Here is a 20064-nt window from a genome sequence, read left to right as displayed (position 1 = left end):
TGCCTGCCCATGGGTGTACACATTGGGATAAACAGCAGCCATAGGTGGCCACTCTCCAAATGAAAAGCTTCACTGAAAGTTGGCTGTGAGCACAAAAGCAAAGAAATCAGCACTGGCATTTACTGCATCTCAAGATACAAACCTGCTTCTGTTAAATTCAGTGTAGCTCTGCCATGAGGATTAAAAAGCTTTAAAAGATCAAGTGTTGCAACAATGTACATGTGGCTACCTGCCCTTTCTTCCCATGTCTCTAAGAAAGATGGGGACAAGCTTTTTAGCAATGCCTGTGCTTACAAGACAAGGGGTGATGGTTGTTCTTACAAGGCAAGGGATGATGATTTGAAACTAAGAGGGAGAATTAGACTAAATAAAAGGAAGATTTTTTTATACTGAAGCCCTGTCCCAAGTTGCCCTAAGAGGGAGGAGATGCCCTATCCCTGGAAACATGCCAGGTCACCACAGACAGAGCTCTGAGCAACCTGCCCTAGTTGATACCCATGCTCTGGGTGGGGGTAGGACTAGGTGAGCTTTAAAGCTTCTGGAGCCCCTATTACAAGAGGGATGTGGACTTGGTGGAGTGTGTCCAGAGAAGGGCCACAAGGATGCTCAGAGGGCTGCAGCAGCTCTGCTGTGAGCACAGAGTGAAAGAGTTGGGGCTGTGCAGGCTGGAGAAGAGGAGGCTCCCAGGTGACCTTCTTGTGGCCTTCCAGGATCTGAAAGGGGCCTGCAAAAAAAGCTGGAAAGGGACTTTTGAGGCTCTCAGGGAGTGACAGGACAGGGAGGAATGGAGCAAAGCTGGAGGTGGGGAGATTCAGGCTGGATGTGAGGAGGAAGTTCTTCAGTGTGACAGTGGTGAGAGCCTGGACTGGGTTGCCCAGGGAGGTGGTTGAGGCCCCATGGCTGGAGGTGTTTAAGGCCAGGCTGGATGAGGCTGTGGGCAGCCTGCTTTAGGGTAGGATGTCCCTGCCCATGGCAGGGGGGTTGGAACTAGATGATCCTTGTGCTCCCTTCCAACCCTGGCTGGTTTTATGATTCTATTCTAAAGGGCCCTTCTAATTCAAACCATTCCATGATCCAATGCAAGAACATCCAGATGTAGGCCAAAGCTTTCAAAACTGATTAGCAGTGGTTAGCCTGTTAATCAAATGCTTTACTTCCAAGAAACCAAGAGTTCATTTTTAATCAGATCAAACAGAGGGCATAAATGCAGCTAAGTGTTTTTAAACTGATAAGAAAGTTTATTTTCAGGGGTTTTATTGATAAAATTTAGCTTGAAGGTTAGTTTTCAGCAAATCTTTCTAGTAAGAATAATGGAGAAATCTTATTTCAGAATAGTGATGAACAGAAGTAATTTCTGCTAAATATCTTAATTATAAAACAACCAAAGAAAAATAAACCACAGCCAGAAAATTACTTCCTTTTCAATGAGCAAATGAGCCAAGTAATAGTGTGGTTTCCAACCGAAGTAATCTACATTAAGTAAAACTTCACTTGTTACCAACTTATCTGCAAATGCACTCATGATGAAAACATTCATTCACTCTAAACTGTCTGCACTGCTCTTAAGATCATCATGTGCTCCTGATTTACATCACCTGCAGACTTCACTGTTCCATCACAACTGGCCATGCCAGATACTTGCTGACACTGTTGGTTTTTCCTAATATGAATCAACCACCACGTTTGATTTAGAGATTTGCTCCCTGCTGCAAAGTATTTAAGTCAAGTTGGCAACGAGGAGCACAACACAATAACCTGGCCATGTGAAAGGTTAAAATCAACAACTGCAAGGCTTTTAGTTGTGAAAACAAGCAGTAAATCTTTGGGCAGGCCAAAAACATTTCCTTCTATTTTCTCACCAATTAAATGAGATCTTCTTTCCCAGCCTGAGGTGCATGCAGGCTATCAGGTGTGTGTGTGCTTTTAGGATTAGCAGTGCTCGGGGCAATGCAATTACCTTGAGGAGCTGGAATGAGTTTGCACAGTCCAAGTCCAGCTTTTCCATGTTCATTCCTTTTCTCCTGTCATAAAACAGAACCATAGAATGGCTTAGGTTGGAAGGGATTTTAGAGATCATCTACTCCAACCTCCCTGCCATGGGCAGAGATGCCCCACAACTAGATTCAGCTGTGCAAGACATCATCCAACACAGTCAGGGTCTCATCCCACCTGATCTACACAGCCATTTGATTTCCACTGACTGCTGCCTGAACACTCACCCAGAGCAGTAATTAGGATTCATGGCTAGAGTGTATCAGACAAGGACAGTGTCTCTACTTCTGATAAAGCTAAACTCAAGCTGTGCTACAGGCTGGGGACAGAGTGGCTGGAGAGCAGCCAGGAAGAAAGGAACCTGGGGGTACTGGTAGACAGTAGCTGAACATGAGCCAGCAGTGTGCCCAGGTGGCCAAGAGAGCCAAGGGCATCATGGCCTGGATCAGGAAGAGTGTGGCCAGCAGGACAAGGGAGGTTATTCTTCACTTGTATTCAACACTGCTCAGGCCACACCTTGAGTGCTGTGTCCAGCTCTGGGCTCCTCAATTCAAGAGAGATGTTGCAGTACTGGAAGGTGTCCACAGGAGGGCGACAAAGCCGCTGAGGGGCCTGGAGCAGAGCCCTGTGAGGAGAGGCTGAGGGAGCTGGGGGGGTGCAGCCTGCAGCAGAGGAGGCTCAGGGCAGAGCTCATTGCTGCCTGCAGCTGCCTGCAGGGAGGCTGTAGCCAGGTGGGGTTGGGCTCTTCTGCCAGGCACCCAGAAACACAACAAGGGGACATAGCCTCAAATTGTGCCAGGGGAGGTCTAGGCTGGATGTTAGGAGGAGTTCTTCACAGAGAGAGTGATTGGCATTGGAATGAGCTGCCCAGGGAGGTGGTGGAGTTGCCATCCCTGGAGGTGTTCAAGCAAAGCCTGCATGGGGCACTTAGTGCCATGGTCTAGTTGACTGGCTAGTGCTGGATGATAAGTTGGTCTGGATGATCTTGGAGGTCTCTTCCAATCTGATTCATTCTATGATTCAATAACTTAGTGGAAGTCATCTCAATTTCCCAATGTGTTCACTTTTCAGATTCACCACCATTGCTTTGCACCAGTCCCAACAGCATTTGTAGATACTTGGAGACTGGACAGCTGCCAGATCAGAAATTTTTACTACACTTAGCAGTATAAAGTTATTGTTTTAAAGGTCTAATGCAGGCAAAAAGATAAATAATTGCTTTTCCCCCTGTCTCAGTTCTTGACTATGGTCATTTTTTCCATCAGTTATCCTTCCTCACAGCTTTTGTATTTAAGACATCAGAGTTCCAGTACAATGCTTCAGAGGATAGTCTCCTTGCCCTTGTTGTTCAAGGAGGGAAAACTTGTTTGACAAATGAGCTTTCCAACCGTGACACTCAGTTAAAACTGACACTGTTTGCCTTCCTGTTATCAAGGATAACAGAGGTAAACTTTGGAAACCAGTTCACTTCTCTTGCTTTAAAGTAAACCATGAGAACTCGTGGAGGTTACAGATATTGGAAAATCTCTGTAATTCCTGGATATTCCTGTACTCCTAAGTTAGGAAGCACAGAGACAAGCCAGTGGGGTTTGTTTATAGCGGACGTCACAACACTTATCATTGTTCATCACTTGGCACAAAGGGAAGCTTGGAGTATTTCCAGACAACCTACAAACTGGAGTAACTTCACATAACACTTGAGAGCCTCAGAAAGGGAGGTTTATCTAGCTCAGACACTGAGATACACTCCCAGGTGTCAAGAACTCTTCAGGTCTATGATAAAGTCAGGTTCAGAAGGAGCTACTTATGCTGTATGAACAATCACAAACTCCAACCAAGACCCTGCTCTCAACCGAGGTACTGCTCCACAGGGGTGCAAGTCTTCAACAGGTCCTAAGTCATATCTGCCAGCCTTGTGTCATCTTCAGTCCCCCTAGAACATCTCAAATGGTGTCTGTGCCTTTAGTTCAGGCAAGCACAGCGTTATTTGGGTCACAAAAATCTGTTTATTAAGAATACATTGGAAATCTTAAGAATATTTCTCAGGCTACAAATGTCAACCTTGCAGGCACTGGAATGAGCTGTCCTGGAGGGTGGTTGAGTCGCCAACCCTGGATGTGTTTAAGGGTTGTTTGGATGTGGTGCTATAGTTTAAGGTGAATATTGTAGGGTAGGGTTCTAGGTTGGACTTGGTGATCCTGAGGGGCTTTGCCAACCTGCATGTTGCTGTGGTTCTGTGATGCTGTGAACATAGTACACAAGAATGACTAGAAACTTTTGCAGAACTCAGGGTTATGCTGTGGCCTTATTGCTGCTGTAAATTCAAAGTTAAAGGCAATCTTACTGTCACCTAGCTACAAAATGTTTACAAATTCTGGGTTTGAAATCATTGGTTACTTCGTCCCTAACAGAAGTAAAGATTCTTTAAACCATGAAGAGAAATGAATGTTGTGACATTCTTGATTAGTCCAAAAGTATAGGCAGGGAAGTCTGAAAAGACTGTCTGAAAGACAGTTCAAGCTTTTATGAAACAAGGATATGATTGTACAGGTGGTAGAACATAATGAAAATTCTTTTCTTTCAGATCCCTCACTTCAGTGAAGTAGAAAAGTGTTCACAATGGCAGAAAAAGATCTGATAAAGTTTGAAAGTTCTCTAGTAACTTCAGGGGAAAGTGTTTATCCTGGTTACAGCTCATCATCATGTTTCAGACCCTAACCCAAAAGGAGTGATGCTGTTAGGGATGAGCAATGATGTTGTTATGACTGTTGAAAACCAAAATGAAAGGCAGGGGGTTTGTCACTACCAAGAGCAACTGGCAACATGTTCTGAAGGTACTGAATGGAAAAAGTGAGTAATGCAAGGAAACAGAGCAATGAAAGACAAGTCTTTCCCTGAGGAAGAAGAGAATGCTTAGTTTCCAGGCTGCAGAGGTCAGGAACAGCACAGGTTAAGAAGGAATCCTGGACATTTCTGATATTTCACTGATGGGAAAACTCTAACTTTAGCTGCACTATCAATCGTGCCTGCCATCAGCAGATCACACCTAAAGGAGGCTAAAGGCAGCCAATATTTCTCCTATACAAATTAAATGCTTAGCAGTAGTCTTATGGTGATGTGCAAAACGAATAGCTGTGGTGCTACATAAATCCAGACTGAAGTACAACAAACAAGTTGGTTCTGGATTATGCCAGGCAGCTGGCTGCCCTGCTGAAGTCTAGGGGTTGTGCAGCTATGGCTGCAATACTGAGCCATACACATCAAATTACACCAGGGCCATCTGGGAACAGTAAAATGCAAACCCTTGCCCAAGGATGTGTGGTGTAGCCAGGGACTGTTACACAAATAGAGGAAATAGCACAGTTATGTCAAGGCTGTCAGGCAACAGAACAAGCCTGAACATGCTGTGTTACTGCAGTAGGCAGCTTCTCCACAGCAGTAAGCCCGTATTGACTAGAACCATTAGCAGGACACATATTTTATAGAATAAGTAGCCTTGCAAGTCACTAAGAAAAGGCTGAAAGAGTGGGTGATCACTTCTGAAGCTGTAAGAAAGATGGAGAACAGTCTTTGTTTAGACAGGTGTGTTGTAGAAGGAGAAGGGGTGGTAGGCTTAAACTAAAAGAGAAAGTTTCAGCATATATAGAAAGAAGACTTTTTTTTTTACCCTGTGGGTGGTGAAGCATTGTCCCAAGTTGCCCAGAGAGGGTAGGTGTCCCATGCCTGAAAACATTCCAGATCAGGTTGTTGGAGGCTCTGAGCAACCTGCTCTAGTTGAAGATGCCCTTGCTGACTGCAGGGGAGTTGGAATAGGTGACCTTTAAAGATCAACATTCTGTGATTGCTCAGACACCTCAATTTATGGCAGCAAAATAACAGCCTTGTTATTTTTCACACCTGTGAGATTTCCAGACTGTATACAAGTAGGTGCAAACCAGCAGGTTACTCCCTGAGACATTGTCCTGACCTAATCAGGGAGAGCAGGAGAGATTTTTTTGTTTGTTTGTTTCAGTTTTGTATGCAAGTTTCTCATTCTGTGTAAATATCTGAGGGCTGGGGGTCAAGAGGAGGGGGACAGGCTCTGCTCACTTGCTGCCTGGCGTAGGACAAGGAGCAATGGATGGAAGCTGCAGCACAGCAGGTTCCAGCTCAACACCAGGGGGAACTTCTCTCCTGTAAGGGTCACAGAGCACTGGCACAGGCTCCTCAGAGAGGTTGTGGAATCTCCCCCTCTGGCGACTTTCAAGACCTGTCTGAATGTGTTCCTCTGTGACCTGGGCTAGATTGCATGGTCCTGCTCTGGCAGGGGGTTGGACTCGATGATCTCCTTGGGTCCCATCCAATCCCTAATATCCTGTGAGCCTGTGATAATCTGACTGCACTGTGCATCTGAATCCAGAAGTGGTATCAATCAACCCAGATCCACGAATTCACAAATATTGGTTCACCTTCCCAGTTAACTTGAACACAACCTTTAGCCACAAAAACATATTCCAATATTCTTTATCTTTGTTCAACAGGGGACAATTTTTTTGTTTCAAACAGGATGCATGCAGGATAAATTTTGTTTCTAAAAGGCAATAACAAGAAGCTTTAAAGTAAATGGGACACCATAAAGTAATTCCACAATGCCTTGGAAAGAACCCAAGACCTTCTGGTACCTAAATATATTCTCTCTGGGCAAATGGAGCAGCCACCCTCCACGTGAACAATAGTTATATTCCCCTGATAATGCCACGGAATACTCTGTGAAATGACTTTTCTCTCTGATAAGGGAAAGGTTGGAAATTTATTTTCTCTGGACTGCTGCTTATTAAAAATGCAGAAGACATGGTAACATTTCATCTTCATTAATAACTTTGTTTCTAAAACCTTACTTGCATCACAGATTGCTCTAACAGAGTAGTTTGACCTGCAACCAGTCAGTTATTTCAGAAAAGAGAGCTAGAGAAAATGTGGGCTTCAGCCATACTCAATCAATTCTAGGAGCCTTTTGCAGTAGGTTTAGTATTTAACTCGGGGTAAGCATTGCCTCACTGCCAGAGATGTGATTGATCTCTGCGAAAAGCTTCCAGAGTTCTACAGCTGAAACTCTAAAACTGAAACTATAAACTCCAAAAAGTGTGATGAAAAGCACAGGACCATTAAATGTGATGCAGGAAAGCAGCAGAAACAAGTCATAAAGATGAAGCTAAGTCATGGGCTAACAGCAGGCACTGACTGTGGAAGGAGAGAGGTAAGAGGCAATGCATTGAGGGAGCAGTTTGGACAGGAGCAGAGTCAGAAGACTCTGAGGAACATAGGAAAGGATAAAGAGAGTGGGGAACTAGGAACAGCAAAGAAAAAGAGATTTTCAAAGCCAAGCAATTAAGGAAAGGAACAGACAAGGGGAAAAAGCTTGGTATTGTAAGAATGGAAAGAGGATATGCAAACAAGGTCAGAGTATCTAGGCCATTATGGGAAAGTGTAAGTGTGAGCAAAAAGAAATCTGAACAAGGCAAACAGTAGAGCAGAAGGAGTCTATAGCATAAGGAAGGGTAGAGAAAAGACAGAGGCAAAGTAACAGTTGGCACTCCAGAACTGGGAATTGGACCGATTACTTCACAGCATCACTTTTTTTTTTGTCTTGTGCCATTATCTCAAGAACAATGTTCATTCCTTGGATTTCACCTTGTAGCAGCCCAAAATACAGGCTCGGATAGCAGGAGAGGATAAATGCTCTCATTTAGCTAGACATTCCTCAGTTACTGCTTCATTTCATCCAGATGATGGACAATGTTCTAGGAGGAAATCAGCATTAGAAGGCAAAGAGCAAATGAAGAAGGGAACAGCAAGAGGACAGAACAAATGAGGCAGGAAAACGGCTGCCTGGAGGTTAAGGCAATTTAACAATACTTTGGAGAGCTGCATCCTGTAAACACTACAAAGTTCTATGCAACAACAGATTTCCTTTGGGATTGATTGCATTGCACCAGTCTCGCACCAAGCAACAAATCTGGGATGATGTGCAGAAGTGATGAGCTCTGCTAACTGCAGCAAAGGGAATTGAACTTGGGAAGGAAAAAGTGCTGGAAGTGTTGCAGTCGAGGAGCAGTTTCATTCTTCATGTATCATGTCTGGGGAAGGCATAGATTAACTGGGGTGGAGATCCATAGAAGGGAGGTCTATCATTTACAATTAATGCCTGTATCATAACATTACTCACTAAAGGTTAATTGGAGCTGATGAACTTCATTCTGGAAGTTGTGTCCTGCATTTTTACTTACTTTTCCTCCTTTCCTTTTAAGGGAGGATTTATTTTATAAACACAATTCAGCTGGGCACTGTGGCTATAGTGCTACTGTATCACAAGAAAAAAAAAAAGTAGCCTCAGGACATCTGCAATGAATTAACACAAGATAAAAAGCAACACAAACACAACTCCTATTATGTCAATATACCTAAACATGTTCAGAGTGTATCCAGTGTTTGCCTTTGCCACTTTTAGGATATTTTTAAATGACAACACGTTTAATGGCATGAGCAAGTGCAGCTCCTAAGGAACAGCATCTGTGGCTTTAGCAATGAGTAGCTGAGGCAGAGAACTGAAGAATAACACTGCCTTGATAGTAATCACTAGGGTTGGTCATCCAGGATCAACAGCTGGACTAATTCAACCTCTTCAGCTGCAGAGTTTTCACTGTTAAACCTTCTCTAGCCTGTAATTGTAACTTGTTCAATGTTTCTTGCCAAATATATCAGTTTAAAATAAGAATGGCCATGATGTACTTAAAACACTGGCATAGATAGCTACAGCCTTTTTAGCCACCTTGCACCCAACTCACTGCTACAAACTAGACTCTGGCATTCACACTTTCCTCGTTGTAAAGTTGGGGGAGGAAAAAAGTTAGAAGAGGAAGCAACCACGACTTGAAGTATTTTTTCCAGTATTACTCTTTCATATAGATTCAGGTTTAACCTTAGATATGCCTACCTGAAAGGGTAATTGGCCAAAAAGAACTGAGAGAAACAACTGTACATAAATTTATTTCCTTGTAGTACAAAAAAATAAGGATAAATACTGTTAAAAACAGTTATCAAAAACATATTCAGGGCAAACAAGTAACAGTGCTGATGTTGCATAAATAACGATTTGCGGCATGGGTGTAAAGAAGATGTAAACATGCTGGCACAGCAGTCCTAAAGGAGTTTGAACCATGCCTTTAATAGGCACGACCGTAGCGTGTCCTCAGCACAGCCGGGGGCAGCTAAACTCTCCCGGGAGAATTCCAATAAGTTACATAAATAGGAGTTGAAGGGGGCAGCAGTCCGTGGCGGGCTCCCGAACCGGTCCCTCACACGTCGGGGTAGCCGCAGTAGTAGACGGCGCTGCTGGCGTCCGACACGGCCGAGGAGATGGGTCCCGCGCCCCCGGGCGCCGCTAGCCCCGCGCCGTCGTGGCCCGCGAAGGGCAGCCCCAGCTCGGGCTTGCAGGCGAAGCGCAGGTACTGCTCGAACTCGGTGCGATCCACCTCGCCCAGAAGCTCCTCCTGCGGCAAGTGCTCTAGCTGCTCCCGGCACGGCCCCGGCTCCGGCGGCGGCGACGGCTGACCTACCGGCCCCGGCGGCAGCGGCGGGCCGCGACCCGGGCCCGGCGGTTGGTAGGCCTGCCCGTAGTAGGCGTGGAGCGGCGTCGAGCAGCCCAACAGCCCCTGCAGCGAGCCGGCGCTCGGCCCCAGCGCCTCGCCGGCTGGTAGGTGCCGGCGCAGCGCGGCTCCCGACGGGCTTTCGGCAGCAGCAGCAGCAGCAGCAGCAGCCGCCGGCGGCGGGTACTCGCTCGCCGAGTGCGGGGCGTAGCCGTAGGGCCCCAGCGCGCACTCCTCCTGCAGCCCCGCCGCGAAGAACGGCGCCTCGCTCTCCGCCGCGTCCAGCGGCGATGGGTCCGGTGTCGGCAGCCCGTAGCCGTCGAAGCCGGCGCCCAACGGCGGGCAGTCCCGGTAGTGCCCCGACGCCGCGTAGCCCTGCTCGCCGTAAGGCAGACCCAGGCTCTCCACACACATCCTGCCGCCGCCGCCGCCGCCGCCGTTGGCCTCGCTGGCCAGCCCGGGCCCCGCCGGCTCCGCCAGGCCGTGCTGCAGGAAGCCGCTCTCCACACGCTTCAGCCGCTTCACCTGCTTCCGCCGCCGCGGCCGGTACTTGTAGTTGGGGTGGTCCTGCATGTGCTGCACCCGCAGCCGCTCCGCCTCCTCCACGAACGGACGCTTCTCCGCCAGCGACAGCGCCTTCCACGATTTACCTGCGCCCACAACACCGTCAGACCGGACGCACGCTCACGCACGGCCCCGACCGCCACGACCACCCAGCCGGTACACCGACCCCCGGCTCTCACACCCCTCGGGCACCACATCGGGACACAGGCTCCCGCATGCAGCCCGAACTTTTCAGTCCCGCCCGGGCTCTTCACTCTCCCACACCCGCCCGCCGGCGCCGACGGGACCCCGGCACCCGTTGCCAGCCTCAGCTCTTACCCAGCATCTTGCTGAGCTCTGCATTGTGCAGGTCCGGATTCTGCTGTGCCAGCCGCTTGCGCTCGTCCTTCGCCCACACCATGAAGGCGTTCATGGGCCGCCGGATCCGCGCTTCGCTCTTGCTCCGGCCGCCCGACGGCGCCGCCTCGCCCTTGCTCTTCGCCTCGCTCAGCGGGCTCAGCGCCTCTGCCCACGTACAGGGGCCCATGGCCGGCATCATGATGGGCAGTGAGCACCGCCCCTGCGCCTGGTCGTCGCTGCTGGCGTAGCCCGCATCGGGGCTGCTCATGTCGAGTTCGGATGCCTTTGCTCAGGCCGAGCGCTGGGAAGGGACTAGCGCGATGCTCAAGTCCCGCTAGTGGCTGCAGGCACCCGGCCCTATTTGAGCTGCGGCTTGGCCAATGGGGCCGCGGGGGCGGGCGCGGTACCGGACGGCGGCGGCGGCTCTCGCTGGGGCGTGGAGTGGCTCCCGGCGCTCCTCCTGGTGCGGCCCCGCCCGGTACCTGAGTGGAGGCAGCCCCTCGCCGAGGCTCCCCGGGGAGCGGGGCCGGGCGCACCCCGACATCTCATTGTCCTGGGGATCACCCACTGCCTCTCACAGTCGCTGCCCGGCGGTGACGGCGATGAGATGCTCCGGTAACTCCGCGCTGCCCGCCGTGGCGGCTTCGCTCCGGCTCATCGTAATGTTTAGGAGGACTAAACATTCCCATAAATTGTGAAGACAATGCAATTATTGATAAAAAAGGCCTTTTTGAGGTGTTTTTTTTCGAATTATTTGTATTACTGTCCTACTGCCGTCATTGTGAGCGTGCTCCTGACATAGTGTACATTCCGGCTTCTTAAAGAAAGCGATGTGCAGTCACTGGGGGAAGGGGAAAATACTGGTCAAACCGTGCTGCCAGCAATTAATCTGCCCGACCGTTACCAATGAAGCCGTTTTTCCTCCAAGGACCACACTTTGCGTGCCGGGCGCTAAGTGCGATTGAGCGGTGATCTCCGACAGGCGAGGAGTGGGACTGGGAGCATTCCGACATCTCGCTGCCCTGGGGATTTCCCTATTTTCACTCCAGAGACCGACCAGGAGTTGCCTAAGGCACGGCACAGCTTCGCCCCCAGCACTCCGTGTTCCAGTACAGCCGGGACCACCGCTGCACCTTGTGTCCGTGCTGCTTAGGGGAACCCAGAGGCCACCCCGGGTCTTCGTCACCAGCAGGCTGCCGGGAGAGGGCGAGCAGCGGCGAGTGGACCGGGGGATCCCCCACGCCGGAGGCTGCGTCCGCCATACCATGCTGGTTAACCCGGGAACAGGCACCCGTCGTAACTGCCTGAGGCATGCTCGGGAGTCAGTTGCATCACGCAACGGTGTAATTGCGTCACGTAGCTCGTCCACAACACGATAAAACGTGACAGCAGGAGTTTATAGGGCTTGTCTCACAAAGCATCGCCATGAGCAACCTTGAGCACCACTAACTCCCGAATCCCAAAACCAGAGATTCAGTAGGGCAGAGAAAGGGCATTAGGGGGAAAAATCGCATATTGCTCCCAAAACGGTGCCACTGGAGGAGTTTCGGAAGTAATCTAAGCGTGTCATTCCACACAGTCTTCAGCCTTGGGATGCTGCAACCCACAGTGAGGCCAGATCACCAGTGTGGACAGCAGTGGATTTGCAGTCCCCATCCCTCTTACCCTCAAAGCAGGCAGAGAACACAAATAACTTACTCTTCTCCTACACAAGGACCAACGCGTTTTTGACACTGTAGAAACTTCTTATTCCCCATGACAATAATTCTTTTTTTCCCTTTTTAAATTTTTTTTCAGACTTTGAGGTTTTTTTTCCTCAGCCCAAAAAATAAAAGCGAGGATAAATTCAGCAGTATCTAACACAGAGAGAAACCATCCAACTGGCAACGGAACAAGAGTTACGGAGCATTTGCTCTAGGACAGGATTCACATCTTGGTTGAAAACACTATGCCATGGACCTCCTGCGAGCTCCTGAGTAAATCATTCAGGGTACAATACATACATTTAGAGTATCAAAGAACCGGGATCTGCAAGAAGCCCTGACTGAACAACACACTCTTTTAGACGCAGGGACAGTTGCAGTATTTAAAGACCCTCCGTTCCAACACATAGGAGGTGAAAGAAACTGTCCTCGTTCTGCCAAAGGGACGCTCTGGTCTTGCAGGCATTTAATTAGTCGACACATTAATTGTCTGTTTAACGTTAAGCAGACAGAATAGGATGTTTTCATAGAATCGTTTTGGTTGAAGCAGACCTTTGAGATCATGTCCAGTCCTTAACCCACTAACAATTACATCACATCTATACGGCTTTTAAATCCATCCAGGAATGAGGGCTCCACCAGTGCCCCTGGGCAGCCAGTTCTAGGGCTTGACAATATTTTGGGGAAGGAAATTTTCTTAATATCCAACCTAAACCTCCTCTGGCACTGCTTGAAGATGTCTCCTCTTGTCTTATCACTTGTTCCTTGGGAGAAGAAACCAACTTCCACCTCACTCCAGCCTCCTCTCAGGGAGATGTAGAGAGCCAGAAGGTCTCCCCTGAACCTCCTTTTCTCCATACTAAACGACCCCAGTTCCCTCAGCCACTTCTCATATAATTTTTGCCCTTCATCAGCTCTACTGTCTTTCTTTAGACATGCTCCAGAACCTCAAGGGTCACTGCCGCTTTTTTTGCACTGCATTTTTAATATCTTCTAAAGATGAATCTCTTTCTAGATTGAAAAGCAGACAACCATCAGAATAGGACACAAATCCAATGTTTTCAGAGCATGAGACCACTTCTTGACATTCCCAGTCCTAGCTCCTCTCCATTACTGAGTTTAGTTTTGTTTTCCCTTCCTGCCCTGTCACCTGCCCTATAGAAACGAAACGTGAACTGGTTTTAAATCATCACCTTTGTCTGAAATCTCTTTTGCTCAAGTCAAGCCAACTTCTACTGATACACCTAAGGAATAGAGCACACAGAAAAAAATTAAGAGGGGAAAAAAATATGAAAACCTTCTCTGGTTGCAGTGTGGAACCTGCTCAAGGACCTTGTCTGTGTTAGGAAAAAATCACACCTGACGACAGACTTCTTGAAACACAAAGAGTAAGTAAGAGCAGGACAAAAAATAAAAGAACGAAAAAAGAGAGAAGAGCTGAATACCTTTAGGGCAGCAGTAGCTTTCAAGAGATGCAGAGAGCACCCACTGTCCTGTGGGAAGGGGCTTGAAGGTGCTGCCCTGCTAATGCTGTTCAACTAGAGAGTGGCTGCTCTGGCAAGGATAGGGAGGCTTGTAACTTTTGGGGTTACTTTTTGGAATAAACCAGACTCCTGTTCCCAGGGAGTGAATTGCCCCTGGGTGCAGTGTGGGAAAAGGGGTGGCAGTGGCAGCGTGAAGAGGCCATGAGGCACCTCAGTTTGTAGCACATCCTTGCAGGATTCTTCAGAGCCTCCCGGGAAGGGCGGCACCCTCTCCCACCACCTGACCGCCAGAACTGTGCTACAGAAAATACCTGAAACAGATCATCAAACAGGTTTGGGGCCTTCTTTTAATACCAAATAGTCACAGGCAGTCATGGGACACGAAGGTTTGATGTTTTCAGCCACGTGTATATTACTTTTGGGAGTGCCTCACTTAGAACTGGAAGGTCAGGGTGGAAAATAGAGTTTGGATTGAGGAGAACTGAAAATCTGAGGCGGTGGGGGGGGTGGTGTGGTGAGATAAATAAAAAGCTACACACATGGTTAGTTATAGGAAAACAATGATCCTTAGATCTGAGTCTTCAAGAGCTCTGTGCAAAGGGGACCTGCCTGGACATCACTGCCACATACTGCCTGACACCCACGATTGTTACGTTGTCAAACTCTTTCTGCAACACCTATATATTATTTTAACACAATTTACTATCAATCACTTCCATTATTATTATAGAACTAAGTAGAAGGTTTTCAACCTTCTTTGTGAACCCTCTTACAGTCTCAAGTTCACTTTGGCTTTTGTCTCTCTGATAAATTGTGATAGACAGAGGGGAGTAAAACTTGCACCTAAATAAAGACAGACAACAAATGCGGGGCCAGCTTATCAAAAGCATAATAATTATTTATTTCCAAACCCAAACAAAGCCGGTTTCCTTCAGAAAACCACAAACGTGTGGAAAGGGCAATAGAAGTTCAATGTATTCCTGTCAGATAAAATGTGTCGTAAAAGGAAAACTCGACCAATACAAACCCCTAATTTCTCAGGCATGTTTCTTTACCGGGTTTACTTCTCTGCGCTTAGGAACACGTAATAAATATTGTCGAGTATCTAATGTCCTCATTCTGGGGTCATTCCTCATTCGCTAATACATCATTTTCCCCTTGTCAAGGTGGAAAGAGAGCGAAAAGAGTGGTGGGGTGGGTATTTTGGGTATACTTCTGAGAATTGAAGACTGTAAAAGAAAAAAAAAAAAGTAAAAGTAAAATGGGAAGATTAAGAAACTAGGGAGTATTTCAAAGAATACTAAGGGTTTGGATGCGTTTTCGTTAAAGACTTACTAATAACAAGCAATTAGCTCGTCAGTTTTAGCCAGCGAGACTGTGCTGGGCACTCAGGCGGCAGTTTGCCTGTGGGCCCGTGGGCTCTATTTTATCTTTCCCTGCCACTTTAAATGTAATTTGGAAAAGCACCCAATTTAATTTCCCGTCTCGATGGAAGACAAGTTAATCAGTGGCAAGTCTGTCACTTCAGGTCCTCTCCCCTCCTCCCCAGGGATCCGCTCCACAACTTTATCTTGGGAAGCAAACGAGCCAGATGACTGTGTGTCACATTCTCCTCCCCCGCTTCTACCCCCCCAAATCAGGTAAAAACCCCATAATTAATTAATCAATCAGTTTAACCGCAGGGTGCGTGTTTGTTCATCACAAAGATATTTCTATCTCTTGTCGCCATGATGTAGAACAAGGACGGCTGTTTTTAGGAAGGGGAAAAGATCAGTGGTTGGGTGCCCCAGAGGTTGCTCCTGACTGGCCTCCCCCTTCAGAGGCTCGTGGCGGATTTTCTCACCTACTTTGACCCCTGATTTACTGCTCTAGTTCTGCACAGCAGAGGTCTGAGCGCCCTGACTGCCCCCCTTCCCCAGCCGAACGAGAGCAGCTACTGGGATACCAAAGATTTTCTCAACGGAGCTGCTTAACCAGAGCTTACCGGGTCATGCCAGCAAGGCAGTGTTTTTAACGGCGTCCAATGTGTTTATGACTACATTAAAAACAGACAAAACCTTTAAGCTGTGGCGGCAAGAGCTTGGTTATTGTGACTTTAGACCCAAACATAAAGTAAGGTATATTTTTAAAAAATCAGTCATATTAATCAATCACCTAAGAAACCAACTATGAAGATAGCAGGGGAAAAAAAAAGAGCACGGAGTAGAGAGGGTCTGAACGCTTAAAGTTTTGGTTAGAATTTGAGTGAGAGAGATGGGAGAAGATTAATTCTACAGAAAAGATGACTGGACCTACTGCTTACTGCAAGGGACACGAGGTAAAGTAGTTTTAAAAGGAATAATAACCAATAACAAGGGACAATATGAGCTCCTTGAAGAGCTATCAGTAACCAGTTTTATTATTCCCCCTTTACTTGTAAAAGTGCAAAATTATTCTGTACAAACCCAACATACAAACCCCATCCCTCTGTACATCGCTAGAAAAGCATAAGGATCTCTAACAAGATCTCAGAAATGGCATTCCACATCTGCCACCAGCATCATGATTCCACAGCAGGAACAGTTTTATGTGTCACTGTCAAGACAGCGATGAGAAGACCTGCACTATCCGGACATCGAGTCCCTTCCTAAACCTCGAGCAGGTGGCGGCCACCCGTCAGTTCTCAAGATTTCAATAAATTACATAAATAGGAGTTGAAGGGGGCAGCTCCCTGCCAGTCCGTGGCGGGCTCCCGAACCGGTCCCTCACACGTCGGGGTAGCCGCAGTAGTAGACGGCGCTGCTGGCGTCCGACACGGCCGAGGAGATGGGTCCCGCGCCCTCGGGCGCCGCTAGCCCCGCGCCGTCGTGGCCCGCGAAGGTCAGCCCCAGCTCGGGCTTGCAGGCGAAGCGCAGGTACTGCTCGAACTCGGTGCGATCCACCTCGCCCAGAAGCTCCTCCGGCGGCAAGTGCTCTAGCTGCTCCCGGCACGGCCCCGGCTCCGGCGGCGGCGACGGCTGACCTACCGGCCCCGGCGGCAGCGGCGGGCCGCGACCCGGGCCCGGCGGTTGGTAAGCCTGCCCGTAGTAGGCGTGGAGCGGCGTCGAGCAGCCCAACAGCCCCTGCAGCGAGCCGGCGCTCGGCCCCAGCGCCTCGCCGGCTGGTAGGTGCCGGCGCAGCGCGGCTCCCGACGGGCTTTCGGCCGCAGCAGCAGCAGCAGCAGCAGCAGCAGCCGCCGCCGGCGGGTACTCGCTCGCCGAGTGCGGGGCGTAGCCGTAGGGCCCCAGCGCGCACTCCTCCTGCAGCCCCGCCGCGAAGAACGGCGCCTCGCTCTCCGCCGCGTCCAGCGGCGATGGGTCCGGTGTCGGCAGCCCGTAGCCGTCGAAGCCGGCGCCCAACGGCGGGCAGTCCCGGTAGTGCCCCGACGCCGCGTAGCCCTGCTCGCCGTAAGGCAGACCCAGGCTCTCCACACACATCCTGCCGCCGCCGCCGCCGCCGCCGTTGGCCTCGCTGGCCAGCCCGGGCCCCGCCGGCTCCGCCAGGCCGTGCTGCAGGAAGCCGCTCTCCACACGCTTCAGCCGCTTCACTTGCTTCCGCCGCCGCGGCCGGTACTTGTAGTTGGGGTGGTCCTGCATGTGCTGCACCCGCAGCCGCTCCGCCTCCTCCACGAACGGACGCTTCTCCGCCAGCGACAGCGCCTTCCACGATTTACCTGCGCCCACAACACCGTCAGACCGGACGCACGCTCACGCACGGCCCCGACCGCCACGACCACCCAGCCGGTACACCGACCCCCGGCTCTCACACCCCTCGGGCACCACATCGGGACACAGGCTCCCGCATGCAGCCCGAACTTTTCAGTCCCGCCCGGGCTCTTCACTCTCCCACACCCGCCCGCCGGCGCCGACGGGACCTCGGCACCCGTTGCCAGCCTTAGCTCTTACCCAGCATCTTGCTGAGCTCTGCGTTGTGCAGGTCCGGATTCTGCTGTGCCAGCCGCTTGCGCTCGTCCTTCGCCCACACCATGAAGGCGTTCATGGGCCGCCGGATCCGCGCTTCGCTCTTGCTCCGGCCGCCCGACGGCGCCGCCTCGCCCTTGCTCTTCGCCTCGCTCAGCGGGCTCAGCGCCTCTGCCCACGTACAGGGGCCCATGGCCGGCATCATGATGGGCAGTGAGCACCGCCCCTGCGCCTGGTCGTCGCTGCTGGCGTAGCCCGCATCGGGGCTGCTCATGTCGGGATGCGACGCCGCTGCTGCCCAGGCCGAGCGCTGCAGCCGGACGGCCTCGGCACTTGGATCCCGCTGCCGATGTCCGGTCCTATTTGAGCTGCGGCTTGGCCAATGGGGTCGCGGGGGCGGGAGCGGTACCGGACAGCGGCGGAGGTGGCGGCTCCCGCTGGGGCGTAGGGCGGCCTCTGGGGCTCCTCCCGGAGCGGTCTGTCCCGGCACCTGAGCAGTTGCCGGTCCCGCTACGGGCAGTAGTGCCCCCGCCCCCGTGGAACCGCGTAGCGGGAGTTCCAGTGACAACCGATGGCGTATTCGTTTGCAGCCCTCGGGCTGCAGCCCGTCTGCCCCAGGGGCAGCAGAGACCAGCTCACTGAAGCCGTGCCCTGTCGGGCTGTCATCAGACAAATACCCATTCGTCACCTGCTCGGCCAGAAATGGACAACTTTGACCAGCAGGGACACGAAAACAGTGAAAGACACAGATCTTTTCCAGCCATACCCAGCTGGGCCGTACCTCCCGCAGAAACACGCGGGGCCGCCTTTCTGGGTGATAACTCGGACGCGAGTCGCACGAACAAGCTGAGACATCTCCTGCGATGTTCCCTCAACCTGTGCTACTCCGTGACTCCAAAGAAGGAGGAAACTCCATCTAGACACTAGGATATTGAATCCGCGCTAAAGCCCACGAAATATTTCCAATCTCACTTCTTCATGCATCCTAGTGAAGTTACTCAGTTTTTGCCCAAGTACGTATTGCAGCTGGCGTAATTTGCCCTAGATATGAATTAAAAGGAGCTTTGTGGTACATCTGGCTTGTTGAATGGCCGCGTTCGGGGTTTCTCTCATTTGCCCAAACAAATAAAGTGTAAATCCAAAATGTCTCTTAAAAGCCTGTCACAGCAGCATAAAAACGAATTGTTTTTCGCTAACGTTCATTTTTTTTTCCCTTGCATACTTAACTCCTGTAAAACACAGAGTTCTCACGGGCACTTTGCTTAATATTTACCTTGCTGTGCAGTGTTATTAAATGCATCAACGCTTATTTGAGGAGCCAGTGAGCTTTAAGCCGAACATCAAAGTGGTTTGTTTGGTTAACAACACCTTTGTTTGGGCAGCCACTTGAGTCAAATAAGCTAATATTGTAAGAATTCTCGCCGAAATCGAATTAATGAAGCCAGTCTCACCCTGAACTTACTCTAAATATCTTGTGTCGTGCAACGTCACACCATTCGTGACCCTTGACAGACAGTGGGTATTCTGAACAGAAGCAAAAGGCGGTGGTGAGTGGGAGCGGACCGGGACTATGCCGGGACAGAAATTACTGGGCTGTTCCTGCCCTCATCCGTTCTGCTCCCCTCTGCTCATTAGGGACCAGAAAGAAGCGATAGATGTCCAGACTCACAGTATTCATCCCTGTTGAGAAGAGGCGAAACCATCGCCAAAGGACTAGTATCTGCCCAAACCCACGCAAAAAGAAGGGAAGTGGTGATTAGGGTTTGGTTTATTCTTTCCCCCCTATTCAAAACCAGGCACTGGCGCTACACGGAGAGGAGCAGCAATTCTAGATAGAAGGAAGAACAAAGAAGGCAGAGCTGTCAGACGGTCCCGGAGGTGAAAACAATGTTCCTGCCCATGTGTCTGTGTCAATTGATATCATATTAGTATAAGACTATGGTGACACAGACCTGGCGATAACCAGGAATGATCGTTATGAACTAAACGATTTTTAAATAAGCTTCAGTGCAGCGTCTTTGAGACGGCACTTCTGGGCAAACTTTTCTAAGGTTGGTGTGACTGGGACATCAGTGTTACGCCTGAGGCTGTGACATTCCTTTCACCAGGTTAGCTATTTCATCCCAGGCCAGTTGCTCGAGGACGAGTCAGGCAGCAGAGCACGGTCGGTACCCGAGCAACGCTCTGAGGTAGGAGAACCGAAGCTAACCGGGGCAGGAGGAAAGCCTCTATGTTTTGCCCCTGCAGGAGAGCAGAACGCTCAGTTGAGGGGTAACATGACTTCCAAGCAAAACGAAACGAAGGCAGGAGCCAGCCGCTGCCGAGCGAAGCGGGTCCACCTTCACTCTCTCTCGGATTCGTTCCCAGCTCAGACTGAATTACCGTCTCAGACAAAACTGGCTGCCCAGGAGTTAAGGCG

The 20064-nt window shown here is 50.0% G+C and overlaps 2 protein-coding genes across 2 annotated transcripts; both read right to left on the bottom strand.

The window, feature by feature from the left end:
• Positions 1 to 9302: 9302 nt before the first annotated feature.
• LOC135189884 (transcription factor SOX-17-like) lies at positions 9303 to 10868 on the bottom strand. The gene is made up of 2 exons (XM_064170645.1): positions 10500 to 10868; positions 9303 to 10267 (listed from the first exon to the last, which is right to left on the bottom strand). Exons 1-2 carry the CDS (start codon positions 10786 to 10788, stop codon positions 9327 to 9329), a joined length of 1230 nt encoding a protein of 409 aa, XP_064026715.1. The 5' UTR covers positions 10789 to 10868; the 3' UTR covers positions 9303 to 9326.
• A 5496-nt stretch (positions 10869 to 16364) lies between these two features.
• On the bottom strand, positions 16365 to 18345 carry LOC135189845 (transcription factor SOX-17-like). The gene is made up of 2 exons (XM_064170590.1): positions 17631 to 18345; positions 16365 to 17398 (listed from the first exon to the last, which is right to left on the bottom strand). Exons 1-2 carry the CDS (start codon positions 17917 to 17919, stop codon positions 16452 to 16454), a joined length of 1236 nt encoding a protein of 411 aa, XP_064026660.1. The 5' UTR covers positions 17920 to 18345; the 3' UTR covers positions 16365 to 16451.
• Between the last annotated feature and the right edge of the window lie 1719 nt (positions 18346 to 20064).

This window comes from Pogoniulus pusillus, chromosome 34 (assembly GCF_015220805.1).
Source record: "Pogoniulus pusillus isolate bPogPus1 chromosome 34, bPogPus1.pri, whole genome shotgun sequence".
NCBI classification, from domain to species: domain Eukaryota; kingdom Metazoa; phylum Chordata; class Aves; order Piciformes; family Lybiidae; genus Pogoniulus; species Pogoniulus pusillus.
The sequence above is the reverse complement of the archived record's forward strand: the minus strand, read 5'-3'. Positions and strand labels throughout refer to the sequence as shown.

Excerpts from the sequence above, each read along its gene's own strand:
- LOC135189845 (XM_064170590.1), bottom strand. The coding sequence starts at position 17,919 with ATGAGCAGCCCCGATGCGGGCTACGCCAGCAGCGACGACCAGGCGCAG. Across the intron at positions 17,399-17,630 it reads AGAGCTCAGCAAGATGCTGG|GTAAATCGTGGAAGGCGCTG; the intron begins GTAAGAGCTAAG and ends TTGTGGGCGCAG.
- LOC135189884 (XM_064170645.1), bottom strand. The coding sequence starts at position 10,788 with ATGAGCAGCCCCGATGCGGGCTACGCCAGCAGCGACGACCAGGCGCAG. Across the intron at positions 10,268-10,499 it reads AGAGCTCAGCAAGATGCTGG|GTAAATCGTGGAAGGCGCTG; the intron begins GTAAGAGCTGAG and ends TTGTGGGCGCAG.